Genomic DNA, 23604 nt, shown 5'->3' on the forward strand with positions numbered 1-23604 from the left:
TCTATCTGCAATTGATAAAAGGATTTGAAATGTGAAATATTCTTATAAATTTTTATATTTGATTTTTTCCCAAATAATTAATAATTTCAATTGGAAAGCTATAGAATTCCAAAAAAAAGACTCATACTCCGCTATATATATTGTATTACTTTCAAAAGTTTATCATTTATTCCGATAACTTTTCAAATGCTATTATGATCTAAATACATATGAATGATGAAAGGAAACAGGTTGATTAATCTATCTGCAATTGATAAAAGGATTTGAAATGTGAAATATTCTTTTAAATTTTTATATTTGATTTTTTCCCAAATAATTAATAATTTCAATTGGAAAGCTATAGAATTTCAAAAAAAAAATAGACTTATACTCCGCTATATATATTGTATTACTTTCAAAAGTTTATCATTTATTCCGATAACTTTTCAAATGCTATTATGATCTAAATACATATGAATGATGAAAGGAAACAGGTTGATTAATCTATCTGCAATTGATAAAAGGATTTGAAATGTGAAATATTCTTATAAATTTTTATATTTGATTTTTTCCCAAATAATTAATAATTTCAATTGGAAAGCTATAGAATTCCAAAACAAAAAGACTCATACTCCGCTATATATATTGTATTACTTTCAAAAGTTTATCATTTATTCCGATAACTTTTCAAATGCTATTATGATCTAAATACATATGAATGATGAAAGGAAACAGGTTGATTAATCTATCTGCAATTGATAAAAGGATTTGAAATGTGAAATATTCTTTTAAATTTTTATATTTGATTTTTTCCCAAAAAATTAATAATTTCAATTGGAAAGCTATAGAAATCCAAAAAAAAAAAGACTCATACTCCGCTATATATATTGTATTACTTTCAAAAGTTTATCATTTATTCCGATAACTTTTCAAATGCTATTATGATCTAAATACATATGAATGATGAAAGGAAACAGGTTGATTAATCTATCTGCAATTGATAAAAGGATTTGAAATGTGAAATATTCTTATAAATTTTTATATTTGATTTTTTCCCAAAAAATTAATAATTTTAATTGGAAAGCTATAGAAATCCAAAAAAAAAAAGACTCATACTCCGCTATATATATTGTATTACTTTCAAAAGTTTATCATTTATTCCGATAACTTTTCAAATGCTATTATGATCTAAATACATATGAATGATGAAAGGAAACAGGTTGATTAATCAATCTGCAATTGATAAAAGGATTTGAAATGTGAAATATTCTTATAAATTTTTATATTTGATTTTTTCCCAAAAAATTAATAATTTCAATTGGAAAGCTATAGAAATCCAAAAAAAAAAAGACTCATACTCCGCTATATATATTGTATTACTTTCAAAAGTTTATCATTTATTCCGATAACTTTTCAAATGCTATTATGATCTAAATACATATGAATGATGAAAGGAAACAGGTTGATTAATCTATCTGCAATTGATAAAAGGATTTGAAATGTGAAATATTCTTTTAAATTTTTATATTTGATTTTTTCCCAAATAATTAATAATTTCAATTAGAAAGCTATAGAATTCCAAAAAAAAGACTCATACTCCGCTATATATATTGTATTACTTTCAAAAGTTTATCATTTATTCCGATAACTTTTCAAATGCTATTATGATCTAAATACATATGAATGATGAAAGGAAACAGGTTGATTAATCTATCTGCAATTGATAAAAGGATTTGAAATGTGAAATATTCTTTTAAATTTTTATATTTGATTTTTTCCCAAATAATTAATAATTTCAATTGGAAAGCTATAGAATTCCAAAAAAAAAGACTCATACTCCGCTATATATATTGTATTACTTTCAAAAGTTTATCATTTATTCCGATAATTTTCAAATGCTATTATGATCTATATACATGTGAATGATGAAAGGAAACAGGTTGATTAATCTATCTGCAATTGATAAAAGGATTTGAAATGTGAAATATTCTTATAAATTTTTATATTTGATTTTTTCCCAAATAATTAATAATTTCAATTGGAAAGCTATAGAATTCCAAAAAAAAAAAGACTCATACTCCTCTATATATATTGTATAACTTTCAAAAGTTTATCATTTATTCCGATAACTTTTCAAATGCTATTATGATCTAAATACATATGAATGATGAAAGGAAACAGGTTGATTAATCTATCTGCAATTGATAAAAGGATTTGAAATGTGAAATATTCTTATAAATTTTTATATTTGATTTTTTCCCAAATAATTAATAATTTCAATTAGAAAGCTATAGAATTCCAAAAAAAAAAGACTCATACTCCGCTATATATATTGTATTACTTTCAAAAGTTTATCATTTATTCCGATAACTTTTCAAATGCTATTATGATCTAAATACATATGAATGATGAAAGGAAACAGGTTGATTAATCTATCTGCAATTGATAAAAGGATTTGAAATGTGAAATATTCTTATAAATTTTTATATTTGATTTTTTCCCAAATAATTAATAATTTCAATTGGAAAGCTATAGAATTCCAAAAAAAAGACTCATACTCCGCTACATATATTGTATTACTTTCAAAAGTTTATCATTTATTCCGATAACTTTTCAAATGCTATTATGATCTAAATACATATGAATGATGAAAGGAAACGGGTTGATTAATCTATCTGCAATTGATAAAAGGATTTGAAATGTCAAATATTCTTATAAATTTTTATATTTGATTTTTTCCCAAATAATTAATAATTTCAATTGGAAAGCTATAGAATTCCAAATAAAAAAGACTCATACTCTGCTATATATATTGTATTACTTTCAAAAGTTTATCATTTATTCCGATAACTTTTCAAATGCTATTATGATCTAAATACATATGAATGATGAAAGGAAACAGGTTGATTAATCTATCTGCAATTGATAAAAGGATTTGAAATGTGAAATATTCTTATAAATTTTTATATTTGATTTTTTCCCAAATAATTAATAATTTCAATTGGAAAGCTATAGAATTCCAAAAAAAAAGACTCATACTCCGCTATATATATTGTATTACTTTCAAAAGTTTATCATTTATTCCGATAACTTTTTAAATGCTTTTATGATCTAAATACATATGAATGATGAAAGGAAACAGGTTGATTAATCTATCTGCACTTGATAAAAGGATTTGAAATGTGAAATATTCTTATAAATTTTTATATTTGATTTTTTCCCAAATAATTAATAATTTCAATTGGAAAGCTATAGAATTCCAAAAAAAAAAGACTCATACTCCGCTATATATATTGTATTACTTTCAAAAGTTTATCATTTATTCCGATAACTTTTCAAATGCTATTATGATCTAAATACATATGAATGATGAAAGGAAACAGGTTGATTAATCTATCTGCACTTGATAAAAGGATTTGAAATGTGAAATATTCTTATAAATTTTTATATTTGATTCTTTCCCTAATAATTAATAATTTCAATTGGAAAGCTATAGAATTCAAAAAAAAAAACTCATACTCCGCTATATATATTGTATTACTTTCAAAAGTTTATCATTTATTCCGATAGCATATCAAATGCTATTATGATCTAAATATATATGAATAATGAAAGGAAACAGGTTGATTAATCTATCTGTAATCGATAAAAGGATTTGAAATGTGAAATATTCTTATAAATTTTTATATTTGATTTTTTCACAAATAATTATTAATTTCAATTGGAAAGCTATAGAATTCCAAAAAAAAAGACTCATACTCCGCTATATATATTGTATTACATTCAAAAGTTTATCATTTATTCCGATAACTTTTCAAATGCTATTATGATCTTAATACATATGAATGATGAAAGGAAACAGGTTGATTAATCTATCTGCAATTGATAATAGGATTTGAAATGTGAAATATTCTTTTAAATTTTTATATTTGATTTTTTCCCAAATAATTAATAATTTCAATTGGAAAGCTATAGAATTCCAAAAAAAAGACTCATACTCCGCTATATATATTGTATTACTTTCAAAAGTTTATCATTTATTCCGATAACTTTTCAAATGCTATTATGATCTAAATACATATGAATGATGAAAGGAAACAGGTTGATTAATCTATCTGCAATTGATAAAAGGATTTGAAATGTGAAATATTCTTATAAATTTTTATATTTGATTTTTTCCCAAATAATTAATAATTTCAATTGGAAAGCTATAGAATTCCAAAAAAAAAAGACTCATACTCCGCTATATATATTGTATTACTTTCAAAAGTTTATCATTTATTCCGATAACTTTTCAAATGCTATTATGATCTAAATACATATGAATGATGAAAGGAAACAGGTTGATTAATCTATCTGCAATTGATAAAAGGATTTGAAATGTGAAATATTCTTATAAATTTTTATATTTGATTTTTTCCCAAATAATTAATAATTTCAATTGGAAAGCTATAGAATTCCAAAAAAAAAAGACTCATACTCCGCTATATATATTGTATTACTTTCAAAAGTTTATCATTTATTCCGATAACTTTTCAAATGCTATTATGATCTAAATACATATGAATGATGAAAGGAAACAGGTTGATTAATCTATCTGCAATTGATAAAAGGATTTGAAATGTGAAATACTCTTATAAATTTTTATATTTGATTCTTTCCCTAATAATTAATAATTTCAATTGGAAAGCTATAGAATTCCAAAAAAAAAGACTCATACCCCGCTATATATATTGTATTACTTTCAAAAGTTTATCATTTTTTCCGATAGCTTATCAAATGCTATTATGATCTAAATATATAAGAATAATGAAAGGAAACAGGTTGATTAATCTATCTGTAATCGATAAAAGGATTTGAAATGTGAAATATTCTTATAAATTTTTATATTTGATTTTTTCACAAATAATTATTAATTTCAATTGGAAAGCTATAGAATTCCAAAAAAAAGACTCATACTCCGCTATATATATTGTATTACTTTCAAAAGTTTATCATTTATTCCGATAACTTATCAAATGCTATTATGATCTAAATATATATGAATGATGAAAGGAAACAGGTTGATTAATCTATCTGCAATCGATAAAAGGATTTGAAATGTGAAATATTCTTATAAATTTTTATATTTGATTCTTTCCCTAATAATTAATAATTTCAATTGGAAAGCTATGAACAAAAAAGACTCATACACCGCTATACAAACTATTTTACTTTCAAAAGTTTATCATTTATCCCGATTGATAATGAATGATGAATGAAAAATTTTGATTTATCAATTTACAACGGATCAAAAGATTTTAAAAATGAAATATTTTTAATTTTTATATCTGATTAATTTTATTAAAACTGAATAATTTTAACTGGAAAAGAATAAATTAACTCCAGATTAAAAAGCTCATACCCCACTATACGCATTGTGTCATTTTCTATAATTTTCCTTTCAGTATTTTTAGCAGCTTTTCCTTTATCAATAAGGTTTATGAAATACACAAATCCAGTCTGATGATTACTTTTGATAATGAATGAATACGTGAGGTAAATATGATAAACGATATCAAAAATTCTTGTATTCAAAGCTCTTAAACTTTCATTGGATTTCTTTATAAAGTCGTTTGAATTTTTTTCTACGTTAAATCTTTGAGAAATGACAAAAATATTTATATTTTATAACGTACATTTTTATGCTATATTTGCATCTGCAAATGCTATTTTCTCGAATTCTAAATTTAGATAGAAATATCTTTAAAAAAATCTCATGAACAAAACTAAAATGCATAATTTTGTTCAAATTTCGTATATTTATTTCTCAATGTGTTCGGTAGTTCCTGAACAACACGATAAGCAATCTGTTCTTATAAAAATATTTTTTTATTTTTAATGTTTTATAAACCGGAAAAAACTGAAAATTTCACTTTATTTGTCAAACACCAGTAGTTAAAGACTGTATAAAAATATCCATTGCTTCTTATTCAAGAGACTAGATAATATAATTTTTTTGGAATCGGAGAGTTTTTGAACCAATCTTTTGATAAGCCTCTAAATTATTAATTCTAATTTTTATTTTATTCCCCTTTTTGACTAAAAACACCTCACACCTCTTCCAATTTTCAAAGCAGTTGTCAATTTTAAAATCATATATTTTTATTTCATATCGGTTTTATGCAAAAATTCAAAAATATAAGTGTTTTTCAAGAGTTTTCTTTTTAAATAAATCATGTCATATGAAAAGGCTATTCCAAAATTAACGCAAGATTTAAATTTGCCATCATTCATACATTAAAAGGATGACAACCCTTTTTTTTAAAAAGCCATTGGGCAGCTGATAGTTTAAGGTTAGTAAATATAGAGCGTCACAAGATAGAGCAACTTGTTAACACAAGATTTGAATTAAATAATAAAACACACACAATTTTTTCTTTCTTTAAATTGTTATATTCTTATTGAATCGTAAAGTACACAGGATAGGGTTATGTATGGAATAACACATAGGAAAAATTGCCTTTACGGCTTTGTTGACACCCTCTTGGCGAAATTTCCAATTACCATTTTGCATAAGTGTTGCTGAATTTCGTTATTAAAGCGTTGAAATTCCTTTTTCAATGTACGAGTGATTGTGAGTTTATTGGTATATACCTTTGAACCAAACCATAAAAAAAAGAGCCAAAAAATAACCGTACTTTAAGGTAGTCGACTATGTTCGAAGCAATATTTTTGAAAAATTGGATTTTTTTAAATAACTATTTATGGTTTTTAGATGTATTGTCAATTATAAACACTATATATACAAAAAAATTTGGAAATATAATATATTTTGAGAAATAGGAAAAATTGTAGTAAATTTTAATGAAATTTAACCTAAACGGTTAACACTCTACACAAAATTGTAATGCAGCAATCCTATTTTTGTTTGTACACAAGTTATAGAATATAATGATGAATGAAATGAACCAAAATCTAAGAAACAAACTGAGATGCAAAGAAATTATGGGTAAAAATGTACGTATATATACATTTTTTCCATAAATTTACAACTTATTTTTTCTAAAAACATCTATAAATAAAAAAGTATTTCACCAACAATAAAACTTTTGGTTCATTTCATTGCCCACAGTATTTAAAACGCACGCTGAAATTTTTGTGTAAATACTTCTATTAGTTTTTGAGATATCATGTTAACGGTGGAGAATTTTTATAAAAATTAAAGTTTGTGAAAATTGAAGTTAAAGAAACATTTTAGCTAAAAAATTGTTTAAAATTATCCTGGATGATAGGTCAGATCTTACTTTTCCTAGAAAATACTATTTTGGAAAGAGTAAAGCCTGATCTACAAGAAATAATAATAAAAGAAGAACTCGTCAATGTTGTCGAAAACCAGTATTTTTAACGTAGTCGGATACCTTAAAAAGAAATCCAATGGTGTTAAATCACAAGATCTAGGCGGCCAGTTCCCAAATTTTCGAGTTGTAGCTATTAGACTTTCTTTATTTTTGAAATACTGTTCAACAATGAAAACACATTGTTCCATCGTGTAAAGCTCCGTTTTTACTAACTCAAAACTATCAGCTGTCAAATGGTTTTTTAATAGGGCTTCCAACACTTTACTGTATGAATAAAGGCAAATTCAAATCTTGCGTTAATATGGGGGCACCCTTTAGTTATATAATTTTTATATCAAGAATTATCCGTTCATCTAATTTTTTTCTAATGTTAATAATAATTTATAAACCTGCTGTTCTTCTCACGAGAAATCAATTGCCATTTACAAAAACAAGTTCCATTAATATCCATAATTATTGCAACTATATAATCATTCTCACATATAAAAAACTCTGTTTATTTTAGAATTTGAAACATTTAATTTAAAATTACAAATTAATTAAAATTAATAATTAAAAATATTAAGTCAATCCTCAAAGATTTGATTTTCTTATAATGGAATTATCTGGAGACGCCTATAATTGAATCAGATCTGGAAAAGAATGAAATGAATTTTAAAGATAATTAATAATATTTATTAATCAAGCTCCATAAAGTTTCCCATCAAGTAGTCAAATATTTTCTAATTTAATCTCAAAAATATAAATACTTAATCATCAAAAGAATTCACGCTAGTTTGATACAATATATCATTCTCCAATTCTAATATCAATATCCAATTCAAATAAACTAGAATATTTACTTTTGAACACATTGCCTCGATCTAAATTTCCAGGAAATTCGAAATCTTTGACATCTCTTTGATATTTAACATAAATACTTTTCAAATAAACGACGGTTTCTTTGACTACGCAGAGAATTTCCGGGAGAAAATATTTCTATTTTAACAGTCACATTTTCTAAAAGATCAATATTGAGACGTACAAGGATTTTAGCCGCAATTTTAGTTGATTTAGAAAAAAACAGATTTTCTTTCTAGAATAATAAAGAAATATCTATCTTTCCATATTAATAGTATCAATTCAGCAATGTAAACCAACTTTAATTAGCTGTCTCTTAACACTAATAATGAAAATATTTTTACGTATATCAGAACTGTGAAAATAAAGCATTCTAATTGTTAAGCTAGGCAGACAAAATTTATTAGTGTATAAAACTGAAAAAATCGGTCCAATTGTTGGGGTTGTAGTTTGCAGAAATAGATTTTTCTTTCTAGAATAATAAAGAACTAGCCATCTTAACAGATAAGCTGCTCTCCTGCATATTAACAGTATTAATTTAGCATTGTAAACCAACTTTTATTAGCTACAACTTAATACACCTAATGGAAGTACTTTTAAATATACCAGAATTGTGAAAATAAAGCATTGTGGTGAATAGCTTATAATTCAGTTAACAGCTACGCTGCACGAGAAATTGCTTTTGTATCCTGGTCATGTTATTGGACTGCGAACCACAAGGTCCCAGGTTCTATCCTCGCTCATACCAATCCCCTAAATTGGTGACCTTGGACGATGAACCTTCAACCTTCGTACAGCTGTTGTGGCGCCATCTACCCGCAACCAAATTCGTGAGACTTACTTGGCGCAGCAACCCAAACACGCTCGCCATAACGCTTGGCGCTACTCAAATGGGTACAGACGCATTAGAATCAACAGCTAATACATCAGAACTCAACAGCTATATCGTTCGCCTCACCTCCGATTCACTGGAGGGAGAGTCTGTAGTGAATAGCATTTAAGCCAGTTAACAACTACGCTGCATGAGCAATTGCTTTTGTATCCTGGTTATATTACTGGAAACCATAAGGTCTTAGGTTCTATCCTCGCGCATCCCGATTCCCTAAAGTATTTTGATTGGTAAGCTAGGCAGGCAAAGTGGAAAAATTTATTAGTAGGTAAAATTGAAGGGATCCCCAATTTTGGGGGCTGTTGTTGGTTTACAAAAAAAGATTTTTCTTTCTAAAATAATAAAGAACTAGCCATATTAACAGATAAGCTACTGCCGCTCCATTTTGATGGTATTAATTCAGCATTGTAAACAACTTTTATCAGCTACGTCTTAACACTTTTTAGGGCCGTGGGAAGTATGCTTCCCACTAAATTTATCAATCTTTGTATGAAATTATGTAGGATGGCATAAGTTCTGACAAATTTTTTTATTGAGTCAGAAACTTAGATGCTTCAGTTCTTTATTTTACACAAAATGATGTGTCTTGATTAGTTACTTAATCATTAATTAACCAAATTAATTAATGAATCAAATTAAATTTATCTAATAATCTAAATGAATCCATTTTTTTATTCTAATTACAAGCTTAAAAGTATTTTAATATATTTTGACTAGAAAAAAATGGCCCTTTAAAGTGTTAACACACGTAATGGAAGTATTTTTAAATATACTAGAACAGTGAAAAATAAACCATTTTGATTGGTAAGCAAACTGGCAAAATTTATCGGTAGATAAAATTGATAAAATCAAGTTAGTTGTTGAAAGCAGATCTGTGGCAAGGCTTTATTTCGGTAAAACTCTCGAAAATGGCAGCAAAAATAGAGAGGTAGACGATAAAATAAACATATTTAAATATCCTTATTAATCAGAATTAGAACTGGGAGACTCTATAGAAATTTTAAGCATAGACAATATAGTATTAATTATTGTTTTTGACATTTCCCTCTTAACAAAAAAGGTTATACAGTATAGTTAGCGGTACGGTATTATTTTCCTATTAGCACAAGAGATAGTACAATCCAAGATATTGTTTCTTATTCTTTATACCAGGCAATACAGAGAAGATATTAGAACAATGTTGGTAGGTATTTTAAGTTAATAAAGATGTTGTAAGAACAGAGATGATGAAAAAATGCCATCATTCATTTCAATAAACTTTTGTATGAGATAGAAATTGACTAAATGAGTCCTTTCCTATAAAACTGTTTTGTGTTTATGTCTTTTCTTAATTAAGAGTATAAGATATGACTATATTTTAAGTCTAAACATATTACCACTTTTTCAAAATTCGAACTAGTTTTACAAAAATATATAAATTTATTAATGGGGGAGAAAACTCTTTTACAACTACTTGTTGTTGTTTCTTATGACACTTGCCACGGACACGCCCGCTGTTACGAAGACAGCAATTTAAACCGGAGGGGGAGCGTCTCTTGTTTTTATAGCAACGCCAACTAGGGCCAAGAGTACGGCTTTGCTACTCACGCATCACTCATTCGCTTGCCCAACTCCTTTTTACAGGAGGGCACATTCACACATCTCATAGATAGAGCAACGGTAGAACATCCATGCTCAAACCGGGACTCGAACCCGGGACGCCCAGATCATGAGGAAGACGCGCTACCCCTATGCCAGGACGCCGGCTTTTTTATAACTTAATATTCTTGTCATTTTCTATTCAGATAAAATAAGCACAGGATTAGGATGATATATCTCTTGAATAATTATATTTTTAGTTATCAATTTAAGCTAATATCTTTTAAATATTGTTCACCTTTCTCTTCATAATGGTACCCTTTAATACAATTGCCGTTCTTATCTATTATGTATTTCATCGTATTCTCACGTGACCTAAAATCTACTTTCTTTTCATTAAGTGGAATTTCATATTAGCTCAGATATATGAGGTATTTAATGCAATATATATCTCGGATGTTACTTAATATGTCATAGACAGACATATTAACGGCCATCTATCCATTATTTACTTCTGAGTATGAGACGATAGATATACTGCATCATGAGACATCATAGAGCTTCAACTATATTTAGTCATACATGTTTTAACGCATTTTATTTTAAGATGTTTTTTTTTTCTTCTAATTTAATATATCTGTATATTAGTATGATATTGTTGCAAGAACTGGTAATTACAACTCTGGAATTTGTTTTTGTTTTTTCTTCCTTTTTCTTCTTTTTTTTTCAGATTGTTGTGGGGTTTTGTATTTTTATTGCCGATTTCTTTTATATTTTGTATAAGTTCAGTATTTAAATAATATTTTGTTAGTTCCTGTTTTGTATCATTATTTTTATGATGGAATGATACACCATTGTATAATCACCATTTAACTCTCCACATCACAAGCTATGCTGATAGGGTCAAATAGACAGTAACCCGATAGAGCTAATCTTTTTTGGTCTTTAATCAACCCTTCATAGTATCACTCGCTTTTCTCAATTAATCGCAACATTCGTAACAGATACTTTAAATTTTTATTTATTCGTATGCATAGTAAGTCAGCTATCTAACACTCCGACGCGCCACGAAGGCACACGGATTTAAACCATAAAAATTGAATGACCGGACCGCCGCAACAGCAACATTGGCGGGAACTGTGGTTGAATCCTAAGGACCATCACCGGCCACGGTACAACCCACCCCGAAGGGAGTACGTCTCGTCATCGATGAGAGGAGTCAGATCCCCACCTATTAGTGTACCCTCCAGGGTGGCGAGATCCAACCACCTTACCGGAAGCATCTCATTCTCATTCCGAGGTGCCCCCCGGAGGTCGTATGCATAGTAAAGAGAAAATTGAGTAATCCTCAAAAAATTCGAACTCGAGATTTTGACGAATCTCCAAGGTTTATAATCTCCCTGGATTCGAAATACACATTTTTGGAAAATGTTCGTTTGCCTGTCTGTGACAAAGAAATGCTTCAAGCTTGACTTTAAAATTCGGTATACGTCCTTTAGACGAAATTTCCATATTTCTATCAAATTTTGAATGAAATCTCTTCAGAGGACACCAGTCTGTCTAGCTGTTTGAATATAAGTTAACATGATAATTATAATATAAAGAGAGCTAGATAGAAAAATTCGGTAAACCGATTTAACATCTATAGTGTAGATACCTGTCAAAGTTTGAGGCAAATCCATCAAAGGGCTAAGTATTGTCGCTCTATACTTTCAGACAGTTAACAAGATAATTCAAAAACGCAATGACTTAAATATTTCAAATTTTGTATGGGATTTTGGGACTACAAGTGCAGTTCTGTGTCAAATTTTTGTTTCAATAGGTTGATAAAAATGTGTCTAAAACACAAATTCGATTTTTGTATATTATTAACTCATGCCAGAGTTTAATCGCCAAATAACTCGCCAAGGATCACACCATAGATTCAGTAAAAATGCTAAATTTTGTATGGGATTTTGGGACTGCAAGTGCAGTTTTGTGTCAAATGTTTGTTTCAATAGGTTGATAAAAATGTGTCTAAAACACAAATTCGATTTTTGTATACTATTAACACATGCCAGAGTTTAATCGCCAAATAACTCGTAAAGGATCACATGATATATTCAGTAAAAATGCTAAATTCACGCCAACAATTCATATTTCATGCCAATTGTTTGCCAATGCCATGTAAGGTATTATAGTTGCATGACATGTTTATTAGAGAGTATGCGAGAAAGTTTTGGTGAGACCATGCACACTGGTTCTGTTGTTGTTGTTTCTTCTGGCATTTTCCACGTGCAAGCGTGCTGTTACGAATACAGCGATTTTAAGCCGGAAGGGGGCGTCTCTTGATTTTTTTAGTAATGCTAAGAGTACGACTTTGCTACTCACGCATCAGTCATTCGCTTGCACAACTCCTTTTTACAGAAAAATATTTACATATCTCACAGAATGAACAACGGAAGAACAACCATGCCCAAACCGGGACTCGAACCCGGGACGCCCGGATCATGGGGAAAACGCACTGTCCCTATGCCAGGACGCCTGCCCCACTAGTTCTTATAAGTAAATGCAAGAATGTGTTTATATTAAAGTTTTAACATAATGAAAGATGTTATCTAACATTTACCTATAAAGAAGTAAAACAATCGTCTGTTTCTTCATTCCCAAAATCATTGTGTCAAGAAAGAATTAGTTTGGGCCATAATCTATTAAACTATAACATTTATAACAATATGCTTTGTAAATTTTTAGTCCCATTAAATTTTACGTAAAATTCCCTGATGTATGGGTTAGGTACTATCAAACTCCTCCACCGTTTGCATTATCGAACAAGACAATCCAATCTCCCTAGAAATACCCCCTGTTTTTCACATCCTGTCTTTATAACTCATTTCTCCTTGACACCAAGGGCATTCTAGTCTTCAATCCGACTGACCACCAGTCAACTCCAAGCTCTAAAAGACTAGTCATGCATTGACGTGGCCGCTGGCTTAATGACCACCTCACTCGTTTCCCTCTGAGTGCGCAAGGGCCAGGTATTCCGTCTCGGTTAATGATTGACTTCCAGACCACAGATCGTTATGCCCATAAGAGGGCGATTAACATTTATAATGCATGCCTCCGAGACGTGGGCTTGTCAATCACCAAGACGCGCGGATGCGGTAATTCGATCCCGAATGCTCGTTATGAATTTCGAGTTGTTGATGGTAATGGTTGCAGTGGGAGATGGAATGCTGATTTAGATAATCACGCACTTCTAGAAGGGTATTTCGGCGGCGGCATTAAAAAGTAATTGCCCATTCAACGAAATTATTGGTGTTTGATGGCGTGGTATTAATTAGTACTGATAATTTGAAGTTGCCAATTACCTTCGTTAAACTGAAAATATGGTGTTTGTTTATGAATCATTAAGTGTTATGTTTGGAGTAGAATCTAAGGAAAATAGAATTAGCAATTAATTGAATATCCTTTGAAACACTGCTTAACAGAATAGTTAGTATTTAAGTATTTCTGCTCAGGGCACTGAATATCCTTTATTCCAGGCCTTTTTACAGGAAATAAATAGAAATAACGTCCTGGCAATGGGGCAGCGCTTCTTTCCCTGTGATCTGGGCGTCCCGGGTTTGAGCCCTGGTTCGGGCATGGTTGTTCTCTGCCCTGTGGATGAAAAGTGAGGTGTATGAAAGAGCCTCCCCCCCCCTGTAAAGAGGGGGCGTGCAAGCGAATGTGTGTGTCATCTTCATGTGAGCTAAAAGTCATATTTCTGACCACGGATGCCCAAAGGCCTTTATCCTCACAAGCTACTGAACACTCGGCTTACATCACTAACAGTTCGTCAGCGGGCTTGTAAAGTGTCATTAGTAACAACAAAATGTAATTAAACCTACAAAGTGTTAACTGATATGGTTGTCAGCAATATGTACTGGAGCTTACAAAATATCCATGTATACTTTATCCAACATTTCTTTTAATTTTTGACAACTACATTGGTGCAATTAATTCAACATTTATTTCACGATGACGGTGCGATTTTCATTTAAAAGTACTTGAAAAGACATTATTATAACTTATATACGAATACGAAATTAAAATAAATTTTCTTATTAGTAAACTACTAAAAATACTCACATTCGTTATTATCTTTGTCTCTAGGGAGAAGCCAAACTTCCGAGCCTTGGAAAAGAGAATTTTGGACAGCATAATTGGTCCCGGACGGTACGACAGCCGAATCCGGCCACTGGGCATGAACAATGCTACAAGTAAGTCGACCATCCCATTATATATAACGCAGAATTCTTCATATTCTCTTAAGAAATCTATCCATCTAAAATAAAAGATGTTCTAACGTCAACCTCAGCGGCACGAGGGGCCCATTTGCTCGAGCGTCGTTCCTTACAATTAGAATAAATCGCGAAAAATGGTGGTTTCCCTAAACGTTAGTGAAATTCCAACATTAATGTAAATTTTGCCATTAAGTCATGTTTACCTCAGTGCCTTATCCCTACAGAATGAACTGAGTTTACATTATATGTTATCATAACTCATATTATTGTTGGGATTATAAATTCTTGCGATTCTAGCGACAAGATGGAAGAATGCTTTTACGATCAAAACCTCATTTATATAAATGAAAAATGATAAATTTAAATTCAAAGAATAATTTCATGTCAGTTTTTTGATAGTATAGCTCATATCTCTAATAGTTCTAATACGAATTTTATCATATCTGTTCTCCCCAATTCAATAATTTTTAAAAAGCAAAGAGTTTGTAAGCGCGTACGTTTAAATAACCGATATATTTGTGTAATTCGTTTTAAATGGTTCCGATATAATTTAGTAACACTGCCTTTAAAAATGATGTAAGGTAAAAAAAATTTTTATTGATCAATTTAAAAGAAAAAAAATGACACCTGTTGTCACAAATTTCAAGTTATCATGTCAGACTTATTACCATTTTTATTTTGCAATAAAAATGTTGGTTGGTTGGATTTTTAAACCAAAGTTGGTCTCATTAAATGCCCGTTTGAATTGCCTTATCCTAAATATTTTGAAAAAGTAGTTGATCTTTATACTATAATATTTCGACAAACTTATTTTTATTGATGAAATTAAAATAAAATATTTTAATTTAGAATCTAAATCAAGAGTCTTGGAATTTAAAGTTTTTTTTTATATTTAATATTTTTGATGACCGCTGTTCTTATAGTCGGTGAACATGGTCTTTATATTTGACCAATTCCCAATTCTAAAACATCAATGATCTCGCATGTCAATAATTTGCATTTAAATTGAGCTCTAGTTTGAAACAAAATGAGCAGAATTTATTCTTAAAATCTTGTTATTTGTAGTGAAAGTGAAGAAAGATAAAATTCATTGACAGATAAACAATCTCTCTTAAATATTAAAACCATACCGAAAGGATTATTATTCAAAACGCACGGAAAGAAAAAAAAACCTTCTCCCACACAGGAAACTTCTAGAATGTGTTTTTGAAAATTTATCTGAAAGTCAAAAAGTTCTCGCTTCCTCTAAAATTTATGTCAATAGTGATCTGCCTTGTTAACAGACTCATCGTCGATGACGAAATGCACCTCCTTATTAGGGCTTTGATCCTGACCTGCTTGTAACGGGAGACTTTTGAAAGATAACAATTATCATTTCATTATTTACAGAGATCCTATGAATTAGCAAACATTTATTTTATTTTCGTGGTGGGGTTGGACCAATCTTTTTGATTTTCCAGTGTTTATTCGGTGTTAAAATTAGTCTATATTTCGACAGAAATTAATTAATATTTATCTATATCTTGATTTCTGCATTAGCTTATTAATCTGCATCATGAATTCTGCAGTCATCATCTGTTTATAAATCAATTTTCAGTAACGAATAATACTTCAGGGCCTGGCCGGATAACCTGGTTGGTAGGGCGTTAAATTCGCATTCCTTGGGTGGTGAGTTCGAACTCGCCAGCCGAAGACTCTCTTAGTGTGGTGATGGCTGGCGCACGTATAAATCTGTCGTGGTCACAAAGTCTTCCATGTCGAGAGTAATACCACTGTTGGCACTGGATCGGAGGTGATCGTTCTCTGGTTCAGGTCTAAATTACGATCTGTGGTTGAATGAATGAATTGCATAAATGAAGTCCGCCCCGTACAAAGGGTTGTGACGCGTGAGTAGCTAAATCGTACTCTTGACCCTAGATGGCGCTTCTGAAAAAACAAGGGACATAAAAATTTCGGCTTAAATTTACTAACTTAGTCAGCGGGCTGGTCTATGACAAGTGCCATCAGAAACAACAACATGAGAGCCGAATTGCTTTTGCAAGCTCCAATAAACCATAAAAAACAATAAATTCAGAAAATAAAAAGAATTGATGACAAAAAACTGTGTACAGGCACATTTACTTTTCGAATTTAATATCCATAAAGATTCAGGCATCTATCATACCGATGAAGAAGATTTCCTATTCCCTCTTCGAGGAATGCTACCACCAAGGATGCGAAATTACTTTTAAGAAAATAAAAAGAATTGATGACAAAAAATTGTGTACAGGCACATTTACTTTTCGAATTTAATATCCATAAAGATTCAGGAATCTGTCATATCGATGGAGAAGATTTCCTATTCACTCTTCGAGGAATGCTACCACCTAGGATGCGAAATTACTTTTAGCCTTCCTTTAAATTTAGTCAGGAAACTCTTTCACAGTTTTATGGAAAAAAATGGATGCACGTATGTCTAAACAATCACTCTTCAAATTCGGGCATCTGCATCCCTGTAGGCTAGTTTGTTGTACAGAATTCCATCGTCCTATGTTTCTTCAGAGCTGAAATCCTTGAACACTATCTTCTCTCCCCCCCCCCGTCCCTCATGGAGAATTCGAATCACAACCGAATGATTTTCACCTTTTCTCTGAATGCAAGAATTGGTTGGTGTCCAAAATAATTCTGGCAAAATGAGGGGATAATATGGAACATTAAGACTCGTACCATCTTATCGACGGCAATGTTTTTCGAAGAAGGAAACAGAACCCTTATCCACTGATATGACAAATACTGTCAGCAAATGCTTCAGGAAATGCAGAAGTCTTCAGGGAAATGCAGAATTTTTTTAAAAAATTATTACACATACTTTTTGATCGTCAATTTATTTTAATTTCTACTGTTTCTTTGTTGTAAAGTCCATTGTAACTTGAAAAAAAAATCTACCCTGATATTTTGTAATCATATTTGCTCGAGTCACGTTTTTATTATTATTTTAAAGCTTTTATATTATTTTCCCTCGATGCTTTTGAAAATAGCATATTGACAGAGAAAATCATTTTGTGTAAATGTTGAGAATATTAATACCATGTAAATGAAAAAAGTGATTATTGATATAAAAAAATGCATAAATCTTCAGGGAATCAAAAAAAATAAGGAAAAAAAAATCCTCGCACACACTTTTTTAGAAAACAACTTATTTTAATTTTTCTTTTTTCTTTTTTATAGAATCCATTGTAACTATCAAAAAAAATCTGTCCTCTTATTTTACAATCAAATTTGTACGATCCACGTCTTTATTATTTTACAGAGCTTTTATTTTTTTTCCCTTGATGTTTTTGAAAAATATCATATTAACTTAGAAAATCATTTGGTCCAAATGTTGAGGATATTAGCGTCATGAAAATGAAAAAATGTTGGCTTAATGTTAGAAGAAGAGGAAGATATGCCAGCTCTGCCGCAGAGAATTGATTTCATTCAATGAATTTTAGGAAACATTTTGTATCTATGAAGAAATATAAAATGACGTGAGCATGTGTTGATGAGGCTTAAAGTTTTCAGAATTAATAAAGGTATTTATTATACCAAATATGTATGTAGAATCTGAGTCACAGCATGTTTGGATCAAGTTTCATGTGGAGTTAAAAGTGATCGTTCTTTTATTTATCAAGAAGCTTAATAAGGAGATGGAAGAAATGGAATGGAGGCCAATTCGAACATTTAGGTTCTAATCTGAAATTAAAATATGAACGGAGAAATAAAGAACACCGAAGACAGATACTGCAGGAAGTCTTTGAACGATCAAATGCTTAGAAAAAGAAAAATCTGATTGACGTCAGACGATTATGTGACTGAATCTCGTAATGTTTACTGATTTATTAGCATTTTGGTAAAGATTTGGGCCATTGAAAATTAGAATCAGTAGTTTAACTCAAAAAAATTTCTGATTTAAATATTATTATATTAAGTATTATTTTATTAAATATTCTAATATAAATAACACTTTGATGAAAAAAAAGATACGACATTTGTATTTTACCATCGATAAAGATCCAACACTGAGTATATTTATAATTGAATATGCTTACTTTATTAAATAATATTATTAAATCTATGTCAAAATTTTCCACATTTTTTACTCTTTAATATATATTTAGCAATAACCATAGTTAGCATAACCGCGTCGATTAAAACTTGTCTTAAATACTTTTTAAAGTTTGATCTTGATATACTAATTTAAATTCAATTAGATTAAAGTCCCATTTTTTTTTTCATTTTAGAATAAACCTAGTAATTTTGACTCGTGGTCATATGACGATGACGACGACGATACCTAAACTGTTCTCGACCCCCTCGGAAAATACCTATAATATAAAAACCAGTTCTATTTATTCTGAGAAATTTAGGAATTATCAATTAACGATCTAGATTCGAAACCTGATTCGACTTGAGATCATGCATACATACTTGCTGCATATTACACCAGATGTCGTGAGTCTAATGCCCTTTCATTGGTGTAGTGCGAAAACTTGGACCGAGGAATACCAACTCAGATCACGTCCTTGTCATCTGATCAGATTTCAAATTTCGAGCTGTGTTCCAAAACAGCTCTAGAGTTGCTTTTAAATGGCTAACTAAGCCTAATAAAATGGCTACCATTAATATATCGGAAACTAAACTGAGCAAACTCTGGATTGTCTGATACAATCAGATTGGTCAAAACTTTAATACCTAAGCTTTTTGAAGTTGCAATACTTCTTCTTTATATACTTCATAAGTAAAAGAAATAATTTTTAAATCCATTTCAATATACATTGATTCATTTAATTCGAATAAAATATTTTGATCGATTGGAAACCCAAGCAGTACTCATTTTACCTGAACAACTGAATGAGACGAGACGTTTTGAGTTATGGATGTTTAATTAAACCGATGAAAGCTGCAGCTGGCGATCTTGTAGAACATGTTGTCTTACGGATCTGATTAACGATGCGATCATGCGTCCAGGAATCTTCAGCATTGATAAATGCATCAATTACCACACGAAGTAGTGTCCCATTTTCTGAACATATCTCAGACTGGTTCTTTCGGTTATCAGGGATTCTAGGATGTTTATATCTAAAAGGACCTTTAAATTATGTATGAAAAGCACACGCCTTATCATTAAAAAATAATATTAATATTATGTATTTTCGACTAACTCATTATTTAGTCTTACCAATAATTTTCAGATTTTATTTCCTTCAAACTTTCCGATAACTTTTTTTGAATTTTCTAGAATGCGAAATATATAAAACGATAGCACTGTGTTTGCCAGAACTTTGAACTCGAGATTTTGACGAATCTTTAAGATTTAGACTACCCTCAGTCACTTAAACATATTTTAGGAATTATATTTGTCTGTCTGTAAAACAAATTTTCTATTTAATCCGTCAAAAGGTTGTCCGCCTATCGGTATGTATATTTGAAATACATACAAACGCGACAACTCAAAAACGTAATGACTTATATAACTGATATTTGGTGTGAGATTTTGTTACTTAAATTGTAATTTTGTAATTGTAATTGTAAAACAATTGAGGAATGAACGCATTCTCTGTTTTCTCCAAGCTTTAAAGTGTTTTTTTAATCATGTGAGAACATGATGTTGTTTAGGTTTTGAAGCCTTAAAAGGCACTGGCAGAAAATTGACGATTTATCGCTTTTAAGGCATCCATTTTTCGCTTCTAGCGTTAATATAGAATGATAAAGAAGTGTTCCTATTTGGCGACTTATCGCCAACAAAAAGTTACAACTTGGCATGAATGTCCGACACGTACCCGATTCTCTTGCCTGGCCAATAAAGAGCAGGATGTTAAGAAATTACAGAGCGAAGAAGCACGGAGAAGAAAATGGAAATGAACGCGAAACACCGAGAGAAGGTATCAAAAGTTATTTATTTATTTATTTAATTTAAAATTTTTCTGATCGGCAAAAAAATATTTTGGAGCTTGAATGATTTTGAGATGGAAAGAGAGCATCGTTTTCTAAATATCGACGCATACGTAATCTAATAGGCTTGTGATTCTAGCCCCGAGTAAAAAATTTTAGAACTCGAGCGATTATGAGGTGGTCAAATAACATTGATATGCAAAATATTGATGATTGCATAATATGAGACATATGAGGAGAACATGATGATTTTCTGTTGTACTGATATCAGGTGACATAAAAAAATAATGTTCTCACATAATAACTTGAAATTTGCAATAGCAGATTTTTTTTGGGGGAGGGGGGGACATGAAGGCTAGAACACCTAGATCAAAGAGTGAGAGGGAAAATTCTGGCTAAACACTCGAGTTAATTTGATGTCTTGTCTTAATTCCATATGAATCATTCTTTTAGATTTGCATTGCCTTGTAAGCAATAATCTAAATTACATTAACACTTATTAGAACCTACTTTACATGTGGTTAATTTAATCTTTGAAAGACTGAATTTCTTCAACAAACTTTGGAATTTTCCTATGAATTCATTTCGAAATAGATGAAACTGTAATCAAATAATCCACATTTCATTAGTTATCAGTAAGACCTTTAATTCATTGGTTTGGACTTTTCAATGAATTTTGGATTACGTTTCATCATAATTCACTTTGTACACCTTGAGGCGCTTTAACTAAATCTTCGGGATTTAACAAGATTAAACATACTTAATTTTCTGTTCAGATGGAAGACTCGAAGGAGTTGATTAATTTCCGAAAATTATGTCTTATTTCGGCTCATACCAAATACATTCAAACAGAATATTAAATTACGAGAGAGAAATTCTCATCAATATGTAATTCTCTTTGTTTCATTCCTGCAGATAGATATCCTCACATAATAAAATTTTCTTAATCTTTATTTTATTGATATTATTCTTTGTCTGTGAATATAAACTTGTATTTCGAAACCTATTTAAATTCCAATAAAATTATTATAAAAGAAATTAAATATTATAGAGGTATACGACTATGATTAAAATAAATGTTTTAGAAAAAATATTAAAATGCATCCGCATTTTTGAATTTTTGGATAAAACCTATTGAAAAACGGATATGAAACAAAAAAACTACATCAGATAACATCCAAATATGCTTATAAAATATGTAAAATATTTTGCTTCGATAGACAAGAGGTATAAGTAAAAATATTTTCTAAATTAGAAGTTTATTGAATGATTTATTCAAAATCTCGCTAACAAGAAAAAATATCTATTACTTCGTAATTGAATAAAGAAATAATCAGAATTTCTATCCACTATTAAAATACTGAAACTCAATTGATAAATAATATGAAATGTTTAGCTTCTTCAGCATTACAAAGCTTTAAAATAAATATAAAATATTTTTTAATAAACACATTTTTTTAAATTTATTTTTATTTTTTTATCATGTGAGAACATGATGTTGTTTTGGTTAGAGGGTTTTCGGAGCTCGAAATCGCGTAGGCAATGAATAAAGCATAAATGGCAATTTTCATCCTCATCTTTTAATCGCATATAATTTTTTTTACCTGCTTTTACCAGCATTGCATTATTATTATGTATTCTTCTTTGAAAGCAGATGCGTTTTTAAAAGGTTGACCTGCTTTTACCAGTATTGCTTTATTATTACGTATGTTTCTTTCACAGCGGATGCGTTTTTAAAAGGTTGACGTAGAACTATGACATCATAACTGTTATTTCATCTCAAAATCGGTCGAGCAGCAAACCTTTGTTTGCCAGCTAGAAAAATTGAAAATGAAAGTTAAAAAAATTATCATTATATATATAGAGAGAGGGGGGGAGAGAGAGACCGATAGAGAAGTCTCGTGATTGTTTCAAACCGGTTTAAACTGGTTAATGACAAATTAATTAAGACAAATAATGATTTAAAAAATAATAAATGTTCTCACATGATAGATTGAAATTTGCGATCGAAGATTTCATTTTAATTTTTTAATGTTATTTTTTATTTAATTATTTTTGCACTTTAGGAATTACACAACATTTTGAAAATTTCTTTTTACCAAATTTGAACAAAAATTATGCGTTATATTTCAATTTAGAAAGCTTTTTGTAAGAAAACATTATCAAGATTTAGAATTTTAGAAAACAGCACTTAGATAGAATAGAGAATTAGAAGAAGATGCTTAGATAGAATTAGAATTGGGATAGAAATAAAAAATGCACTTACATAGAATTAGAATTGGGATGGAAATAAAAGAAATGCACTTAGATAGAATTAGAAATAAATAGCAGCAAAGCGAAAACTAAGCAAATATAAAAATTGGTGTATCTCCCTCCCCCCAAAGAATGAATATTGTTACAAAATTCAAAGAAAAGAAAACTGTTTAAAAGTTATAAATATTGTTTAAACATTCATTCGACATTTCGCCAAAGGCATGAGTTTCAATTTCGATTCTAAAGAAAAGTTTGGTGTTCTGATGGATTTCTGCTCATAAATATGCTCTTTGGATCCTAATTCTGCTTTAGAAGAGTAAGAAAAATAAATTGATGTATTTTGAGATAAGACAATAGAAAATATGTCAGTCAAAAAGATTAATAAGAAAGTAAAGTTTAGATGTGCCATAGAAAAGAAGGTGAAAGTTTTCCATTTTTCTCTCACAAATTATTAATGAAAACTTTGTAAGCCTTTAGGTCAATCAGATGTCTTTGGAAAAGATCCAGAAGAACATTTGTAGTGATTTTAATATAAAATTTTAGTGCAGTA

At 29.8% G+C, this 23604-nt stretch overlaps 1 protein-coding gene across 1 annotated transcript in view; it reads left to right on the forward strand.

Moving 5' to 3' along the window:
- LOC129975711 (glutamate-gated chloride channel-like) overlaps window positions 1-23604 on the forward strand; it is a 525971-nt gene that overhangs the window by 392710 nt on the left and 109657 nt on the right. Inside the window, exon 5 of the mRNA XM_056088870.1 lies at window positions 14761-14867. Coding sequence (XP_055944845.1) covers window positions 14761-14867 — 107 coding nt within the window. The remainder of the gene's footprint in view (window positions 1-14760; window positions 14868-23604) is intronic.

The sequence above is a fragment of the Argiope bruennichi genome, chromosome 7 (assembly GCF_947563725.1).
Source record: "Argiope bruennichi chromosome 7, qqArgBrue1.1, whole genome shotgun sequence".
In the NCBI taxonomy this organism is placed as follows: domain Eukaryota; kingdom Metazoa; phylum Arthropoda; class Arachnida; order Araneae; family Araneidae; genus Argiope; species Argiope bruennichi.